This window comes from Podarcis gaigeae (genome assembly GCF_964106915.1).
Source record: "Podarcis gaigeae genome assembly, chromosome: 1".
Taxonomy (NCBI): Eukaryota; Metazoa; Chordata; class Lepidosauria; order Squamata; family Lacertidae; genus Podarcis; species Podarcis gaigeae.
In genome coordinates this window covers 93834776-93844191 of record NC_139678.1, presented here as the reverse complement: position 1 = coordinate 93844191, position 9416 = coordinate 93834776, and the positions used below count along the sequence as shown (strand labels likewise).

At 44.5% G+C, this 9416-nt stretch overlaps 1 protein-coding gene across 1 annotated transcript; it reads left to right on the top strand.

The window, feature by feature from the left end:
• The first annotated feature begins 864 nt into the window (after positions 1-864).
• On the top strand, positions 865-6998 carry DBI (diazepam binding inhibitor, acyl-CoA binding protein). Its single transcript, XM_083715638.1, has 4 exons — positions 865-994; positions 2364-2481; positions 6010-6072; positions 6768-6998. The coding sequence occupies exons 1-4, from the start codon at positions 986-988 to the stop codon at positions 6842-6844; spliced, it is 267 nt and encodes an 88-aa protein (XP_083571764.1). The 5' UTR covers positions 865-985; the 3' UTR covers positions 6845-6998.
• The last annotated feature ends 2418 nt before the right edge of the window (positions 6999-9416 follow it).

The following is a 9416-nucleotide window of genomic DNA, read 5'->3' as shown; positions in this document are numbered from 1 at the left end:
TTATTATCCAGAGGCCGCCGTCATTAACGTTGATATACTTCCGGTTGTCGACTAGTCTGTTCGAATACTCCATGTGCGGGTCAAGAATGGGGGAAGCCGCGCATTGATAGAAATCATGACATTTTCTCAGCATAGTCTGCATCTATCAATTAGAGCAATTTCCATGATTTGAAATTGCTAATCAAGAGTTCTTACCCCAGATAAGAACCGTAGCTATTCTGAGCATGCAGTTTTGCTTAAGAACATAAAAAAAGAAACCCCGGCTTGCAAAGTCCACCTATCGTAGCATTACCTCTGCAAACGAAAAAACAAGCCAGCAGGCGCTGGACGGTCCACTAATAATCGCGGCTGCCTGCTTTTTAAAGTTGCATGCACGCGCACGACTTCCGAAAGTCCTTATGTGCAGCCCGCAGCTTCCTCGATAGACGTCATCGTTGTTGCTGCTTTTCCCCCATCCCCCCAAAATACTTGCTTACTTTAACCTTAATATGAATCCTTATGTATTTTTATCAGCTTTTGTCATGGGCCTAGCCAAAGGAGGGGCAGCTGCCCCTGCCCTGATCAAGTAAAACAATAGGAATGCCTACTTAATTGGCCAATCACGTCGGTTCTTTCCCCCTTAACAAAAGTCCTGCCCCTTCCTAACAAAAATACAGTATTGGCTACGCCTATGGGCCTTTGCCTCACTCGCGAAGAGGGTCTTCAAACAACGTAAGGAACCAGGGAGGAAGGCTAGTCTTCCATTTTGGTTATACGTACATCTGTGGCCACCATCAGAGTCAGGCGTTGCCTTTCGCCCGTCAGTCCCAGCCGCTTGCCGAATCGTGGTGGGAACAAAGGCCGGCGAGCGCCCGCCCCCTCTCTTCTGATTGGCCGCGCGAGCTGGGCTGATTCGTGAAATAGAGACTTTGGGGCAAGAAGCTGCAACGGGCGCAGTTCAGCCTTTTGTTGCACCGGGAGGAGGTCGCTGCGCGCTTCTGCAACCATGGCACAGGTAAGTCCCCTTGTCCCTAACGAAAGGGCGCTCTTCCAAGACACCCCCCCCCCTTTGCAGGCGCGGCAAGTCTGCTTCTCTTTCGCTAGGCTTTTCTCAGTGTCGGTTTCGCTTTTCTCTGCAGTAGTCGGCGGAAAGGTGTACGCGCCTCTGTTGAGGTCTTGTTCCTGCTTTCTTTCTAGTTGGAAGTGTCTTCCGCATTTCTCCCTCTGGCCGCTGCCTAATAAGTTTCTGTTTTACTGTATGTTGCTCCTGCAAGCACCCACACAAACCCCACCCCGCAATATAGGCGGCCCGGAAGGAGGTGGGGGGGTATCTCTTTCTTTCCTCGGGGAGGAGGAGAAATGAAGCGCCCTTGTTCTCCCATTGCAGAGCACGCGCTTGTGCCTTGGTAGGCAGTGCTAAGTTCTCCAGGTGCTTATTCCTCTGCAAAGTTGCGGCCAACTATTAGAAGTAGGTCGCTGCTTCTGAAATAATAGCCAGTGATCATTATAAAACCACAAATGTGAAGCGTGTACTAGCCAGGTAAATTATTCCAAAGCCGTTACTTTGTATCTTCAGTCATGGTGGTTGAAACTTTTCAGAAGCCAGACTTTCAAGATTTTGCACAGTGGGTCTGCAGTCCTTATGCATAATAGCTTGAAGCTGAGTTCTTGTTTAGAATTGCTAATACTGTACAGGCAGCCTTTTCTTCTCTCTCTCTCCCTCCCTCCCCTCCCAATCTGGAACAGGCACTTTTGCCTAACTGATCTAGTGGTTGAAGGATAGGTGATAAAACCTCAGTTTTTATGGTATGCGAGGCTCTTGTGTGAAAGGATTCCTTAGCATGCTGACTGCGGATGCAACAAGAGAATTTACAAAGTTGGGCCTGGGAAAAAGCATGCAAATGTAGCTGGAGATAATGGCCCCATGTGGCTTCCGCTGCCAAGGGTACGAGCAGCAGCACTTGGTGGCGTGTGCAATGTCTTGGTGAAAGTGGCTTGCAGGAACTTGAACTTGAAAAGAAATTGGGCAACATCGGAGGCAGCCCTCGTAAGTCGTGCTGGGACAGCTTTTCTGCCAAGTGTTAGTAAAGCAACTCGTTTTGCAACCTTCCACCCTCAGGATAGTTATCAAGCTTCAAAACTCCACACTTTTTGCCCAACTAAATTCCCACACCTTGAATCTTATGCATGCTTGTCTGGGAATAAGTCCAACTAACCTGGTGGGACTTATTTCAAAGTAAACATGTAAAGGACTGTACCACAGTTCATGAAGCTCTAAAACGTTTGGTGCTAAAATTTATTCCGATTTAGATGAATTATGTTTGCCTACATTAAGTGTACTGAACAGCAGTAAATCCCTTAATTTGAATCCTTATTTGAAATAGGCAGAGTTTGAAAAAGCTGCAGAAGAAGTCAAGAAGCTGAAGACCCAACCAACAGATCAAGAAATGCTGGATATCTACAGCCATTACAAGCAGGCCACAGTTGGAGATGTAAATACAGGTATGAGTTAACTTCATACCACATTCAAATCCATGCTTAGGGATTGGTCACTGAGCAATCGTTGCTTATTGTGATTGCTCATTGAGCAATTCTTTCATCCTAATCTATTGAGTTATTTCATTGAGAACTATAAACTACTATATGCTGAAAGGTAACGGAACTTACACCAGGTAGATAAAGATCCTATATGCTGTGTGTCCAAATGAGCACCGTAAGTTAAATGTGGGTATATTAACTGTATGCAACACTTGATAGTAAATGTGCTCCCTCAATACAGAGCTCCTTAAATGCTCAGGGCAGCCTTTCAACGAGATCAACTTGCCTTTCATTTCAGACTTGCTCGTTTGCTTGAAAGCAACTTGCAATAGTAAGCAATTTACTTAGCTGCTTATAACCTCTTTCAAAATCTGCTTCATACCATAAATAGTTAAAAGCATCAATTGCTACTGCTTGCATACATAGCATGGAGTACAACAGCATATAAATAAGTGGATTAAAAAGTAATATTGCAGCAAACATAACTATAGTTTCAGGTACATCATTTCACATCAAGTCTCCCTATTGAGGTGACCATCACGGCTAACTTCTGCTACAGCAGCTCCTTTGAAATATGTAATACCTCACATACTTCAAGGAGTGTAGCCAGATTTAGCTGATTCTTATGAAACAGTAGAAACTGTAAGTGGGATGTAACTTGCAATAGTGCCTGTAGAAATGTTCTACATTGCAAAGGCCTAGTCAGGACGAGTTGTCTGATCCTTGCAGAGATTCCATGTTCTAAGTGAAGCAATTTACCCAATCCAGTAGTTCAGGGCCTTGCTTAACTTTTTGGTGTCCTAGTCTAACTGACTCTCAAGAGCTTTGGGCTAGGAGCACTCGCAGCTCTGAAAGATACCGTATTTTTCGTCCTATAGGACGCACCTCGTTTTTCGGCGTGGGGAATGAATAAAAAAAATATATTTGCCGCCCCAAGCCTTGCACACGCCTGCCCGAAGCACAGGGAGCCCTCCGGAGGAGCCCTCCGGAGTGTATACCATCAGATACACTATCTGAAGAAGTGTGCTCCCGAGGGCTCCCTGTGCTTCGGGCAACAGGCTGCCGCCCCAAGCCTTGCGCGCTCGGCGGGAGCTCCTGCCGGGCGCGCAAGGCTTGCAGACACTCGCCCGAAGCATGGGGAGCCCTCGGGAGCACACTTCTTCAGATAGTGTATCTGATGGTATCTGAAGAAGTGTGCATGCACACGAAAGCTCATACCAAGAACTGACTTAGTTGGTCTTTAAGGTGCTACTGGAAGGATTTTTTTTTAATTTTTTTTCAGTTTCAGTATGTAAAACTGGATGGAAAGTCTGTAGCTTGTGTGTGTTTTGGAGGATGGGGAGGGGAGAGAGGCTTGGTAGATGAATAAAGGATAGCATACTGGTTCTTGATAATGGGTCCAACCAGAAGACTGACATGAGTGCCCCTGTTTTATTTTGCAACAGTGTGGTTACTGATGGACATGCTGCAGGAGGGAGATCTGAAACTCTTGGCTAATTGCCTCCGCTTCCAGTGCCAGCAGTGCAAGGGTCAGGCAGTAACTTAGCTTCCCTCTGGGATGACGGTGCCAACTAGAGCTAAAGGTCACCCAGTACCTTGCAAGCAGCTGGTTTTCATGAATAGCCCCATTGCCAATCCTGGGGTAAAAATGACAGTGCTGTGTTGGCATGCAATTCATTCTAAAATGCTAACCATAGAACTTGAGCACAATACATTTGTTTATGTATGCCTCACCCCTCTCCAGCCACTCCTAAAGCACAGGCATGGAAAGTAGGTCAAAAGGCAATATTTGACCATCCTGGGCCTTCAGGCAAGTCCTTCTAAAAGAGCAGTCAAATACGGACAAACCTACCAGACCAAATGCTAGTGTTCAATAGATTGCCAAGGAAAGAAAGGGTGCTCTGGTACAGTAGCCACTACATTAGGCCAAGGCACAAATGGTTAACTGGAAGTCAGATGAGAAGTTGCTGGCTCAGAGTTCATTCAATCCTTGGGAGGATGCTGTCTCTTTTCATACAGGGTAGCTGTACAATGATTACTGGAAATATATGTGAACTTACTCAGATGCTTGATGTTCACTATATAAATGCAAAATAACATGGTATGATGGAGATTGTGATCAGTTACCAAAAAACCAGAATCGGTTGGAACCAAAAGGAAGAGGTCGTTTGTTCCAGGTGAACATTTCTACAATGGAATCTGCCCCTGTATCTCTGTGTACCATAGAGTGGCTAGTTGGGCAGATCAGAGAAGAAGAGAGTGCCAGAATATTGTCTTCCTTATTGCTGAAAAGGATCCTCCTTGTAGATGGAAGTGGAACAACCAATATGGCAGCAGTGGTCCCAAAGTGAACACTAAGTAACTACCAGAGCTTGCTCCTGAGATGTTCTGTGCATTTTCTGTCCCAGTGAAGGGTTGTCTGAAGTGTCCTTGGATATATATAGAGAGAAATCTATCTTTTCGTATCTTTTTTATTTCCAAATGGAATATTACAACACATATGGCATGCAATTTTCATGAAAATGTAGGGTGATTCCCTAATGTCCAACTACAGGGCATTGCACCCTGCATGAGATTGAGCAAGTTGCCTACCATTAAAATTAGTTGTGAATTGATGAGTCAGTTTCTGATAGGTGCAGCCAGTATGGGCATATTTGTCTTAACATCTAGGCTGCCTAACTTGGCAACACAGGCTTCCTACCTTATGGAAGAACAAATATGCAGGCACTTCTGTTGATGTGTTAGTGAGTTGAGTTAGATGATCCAAAGGAAACTTGCTCATCTTGGTTCAGGGGGCTCCATTGTGGGCAATGCGGTGCTTATTTTGCTGTCTCTCCAGCACTTGGTTATTCTGGTTCTGAGAATATAGGTTGGCTTTTAGGTTGCACATTAAACCGTGTATGCGAAATCATTTTGAACAATGATTAGTAAATACTCTTCATCCAGGAACAAACACACCATGTTGACTGAACAATCCTTGGATTAAAGCTGTCCTTCAAAAGTTGAGAGGCAGCAACTTTGCTATCGTTAGCAACTCTTCAAGGAAGTACCTCTAGATTGGATATCAACTTGAGAAAAACAGCTAGAATCGGCACACAGCAAAATGTGATCTATCCTAATGGAAACTCAGAGTTAACAAACAGCTTACTATACAATGAACAAAAAACGGGCAGGAAGTAAATATTTGGCAGGCTTAAAGTTTTTTAACAAGCAGGACTAAACTTCTGTTTCTAGGCTGAAAAAAACAAACAGTAAGTAACAAAAGGATGCCAAAATCTATACCCCAACCATGCTGTTGCCTCTTAAATCTAAATGGGAAGCTTAAGATAAATAAGACTCTAACTGGTCAGGATCATGATCATCTTTATTTTTAAGAAGTTGCACCTGCAAGTTGATGTAGTTTGCCTTTGTTCGTATACCCAAAGTGATCTCTTGTACTGTGGGGGGAAAGCAAGGCTGTTGAATTACTATGTTAAAATGTCACTGTTTCAGACCGTCCTGGGATGCTTGATTTCAAAGGGAAGGCCAAGTGGGACGCCTGGAATTCCTTGAAAGGTAAGCCTTAAGTGCAACAGCAAATACAACTCAATTGCTATCAAATCATTGGGATGGCTGACTCAACTTAATCTCACCCATAGATCAATGTTACTTGCCTTAACTCTAGCAGTTCATTCCTTCAGCTTTATGGCCTTCCTTTAAGCCCTTAGTTTCAGTGTCACAAAAGCTGGCTGTACTGCAGCCATTTCATGTTTCCACATGTGCACAGATGTGCTGGTGTCGATGGATGCAGTGGAGGGAGGGTATCTGTGTTGAAACTCCTCCTAGCAGGCTGTTTCAGCACCTTTAGAATTGCCAAGAGTCGACTTTTATAGATTCCCAGCTCTGTACCTGAGAAGCTAGGAGGTTCCTTTGGCCAAAACGCATAACTTGTAAGGTGTACATGGGAGTCAAGGTTGTTTGTTGCTTTCCTTTCCCCACCTTCTCCATTTTAAGGGTTCATGATCTCCACCACTTAATCCGGTTTCAACATACAGCTGGGCCATCTTTTAGACTGAGTTGACTATTCGTGTTCACACGCCACTGAAGTAAAGGTTAACCTACCATACGGTTACGTAACAAATAGGCACAGAGGAGTCCTTGCTTAGGTGACCAGGGCGAGGGAGGCAGGCTGATACCATAGATCTAGCATGGATTGAACACTACTTCATGTTTTATCTCTGCTCACATACACAATCCTTTTTCTCTTTTAGGAATGTCCAAAGAAGATGCAATGAAAGCATATATTAAAAAAGTGGAAGAGCTGAAGGAAAAATATGGAATGCAATAAACCCCTTTCCTGCATGCCTTAAAATGGAATCATGCCTTACTCTACTAACTTAAACTGTGTTACACAGTATGGCAGTGCCAAGACTTGATGCCAGTTTCTATAATTTGTGCAAATTTACTTCTAATGGTTTGTATAATAAACACTATCAAATTCACTTGTTGGTAGTCTCGTGGATCTCGTATCAGGAGGAGTCCATTACTGTGCATGATACCTGCTCAAGTTGTATAGAGGACCACTAGTATAGAGGCTGGCCTCTGTCTGGCTCTCCAGCAAGGATGGCAGGATACTGTTGAAATATCTGAAGCCAGCCACAGATTGCTTTTAGCTGGAGTCCCATGGCACTTCCTCTCTTTGTCCCTTGGCCAGTCATTAAGAGCTGCTCAGCTGCTTCCAGTGCTGGGGCAGACACTGCTTCACAGTTCCAAGTCTCTTGCCCATCTCATGTGTGAACAAACAGTGTGACACTCCACTGGTCAGAAAAGTGGCGAGTTCAATTCACGAAGGCTAAGGAGCCTTGTTCTTGATGTAAGATTGGAAGTGCATTGCAAATATTGTTGTCTGTGCAGCTTATAAAACTTGTAGGTGCCAAGCACAATGATGCCGCACTTACTGTAATTGAACAATGCAGCCATTGTGAGGCACACCTTCAATAAAAAGGTAAAGGACCGCTGACAGTTAAGTCCAGTCGCAGACAACTCGGGGGTTGCAGCGCTCATCTCACTTTACAGGCTGAGGGAGCAGGCATTTGTCCACAGACAGTTTTTCCGGGTCATGTGGCCAACATGACTAAGCTGCTTCTGGCGCAACGGAACACCGAAACCAGAGCAGTGCATGGAAACGCTGTTTACCTTCCCGTCAGAGTAGTACCTATTTATCTACTTGCACTTTTTGGTGTGCTTTCGAACTTGTAGGTTGGCAGGAGCTGGGACTGAGCAACAGGAGCTCACCCCATCACAGGAATTCGAACCACCGACCTTCTGATCAGCAAGCCCAAGACCGCATCCTAAACCTTCAATAGCAGCTGTACAAATAATGTAGTATAAAGCACTGGAGGGAACTCAACAACACATGACTCACCTGCACGAGCATTTCAGCTTCCCCTATGCACTCTTCTGGGAGTTTTGTAGAATCACGGAATTGTAAGGGACGCTGATGACCATGTCGTCCAATTCCCTACAATGCAGAAATATGAAGCTGTCAAACCTGCAACTGTAGTGTTGTTAGCACCTCTAACTAGCTGGGCTATATCTATGCTCCCTCCAGGCCTCCATAGCTGGTTTCAAGAGGAGCAGAAGGAAAACCCATATTGTGAGAGCCCTTGTGCAGTCCTTCTGCTCATGAGATGCATTAGGCATATTCCCCTCAAGTTGTTTGGAAAATACTAGAAGTGATATCAAGCTGCTCCATACCTGGAGTTAGACCCACTGAAATAAATGGGCTGATTTTGTTAGATTGCATTGGCTTCAGGGAGTCTGCTCTGAGCAGCACTTGACATTGGATGTTGCCCTATGATCTAGCCTCAAATAGCAAAGATGACCCTTCAGTACAGGATGGGGCAAGCCAGCTTAATCCCTTGGATGCAGGCATAGTCTTTGAAAACTGCCTATTCACAGGCGGTCTTAGACTGTGTCACCTTAAAGGCTTAGTATCTTCCACAGGTTTCATTCAAACAAGTGCCAGCACAAGGGACCCCAGGACAAGCAGTGAAATGGTGTGAAGGTGTTTTTTGGCAGGGCAGAGCCATGGCCCTGAGACATGGCAGCCTGTATTGTATTGGGACAGGGCCGGATTTAGGTTTGATGAGGCCCTAAGCTACTGAAGGTCATAGGGCCCTTTATATGTCCAGCTGCCCTTTGTCAACAACAAATTGTCGCTGTTTTTTGTGTTGAATATATGCTATATGGTAATTTATGGACCCAATATGTATCTAAAGCCATTTGCACATAACCGATAGGAGCCTACACAACACAAAACACTGTTGCTGTATGTAGGTTTTATTTTATTTGTTTTTTATCTTATATTTTGGAAATGTACATCCAGTTGTTTTTTTCCTTTAAATTTTTTTGGGGCCCTAAGCTATAGCTTCTTTAGCTTATAGGTAAATCCGGCACAATAGGGAAGATTCCTAAATCCTACTATGGGCAACAATCTAGGTGATGCTTCTAGGACGATGAGGTGTTCCCTGCTGCAATTTTGAGAAGCAAATTGGGTCATAACTCAGAGATGAGCTGCAAAGCCTATCCTGGTCACCAGATGGAGCCAAATAACTCTTAATGTAGGCGATTTGGACGCCCTTGCCTACTCTTGGCAAATAAAGTTCTTAACTGCATCTACTGTTTTTTAAAGGGTATTCAAGCAGTATCTGTTAGAATATTCAATTGGAAGGATTAAGTAGAATCTTTTCACTCCTAAAGCTCTAGTGTGTGCTGCTCAAAAACCTTGCTGGTTCAGCTCAGATTTGTTTTATCTGTTTGGAGGTAGCCAAAAGAACCTGAAGCTTAGTGGAATCAAGAGGGAAGAACTAAGGCTGGCAGGCTTCGTACAGAAGCAGGTAAGAAGGCCTAAGCTGGAT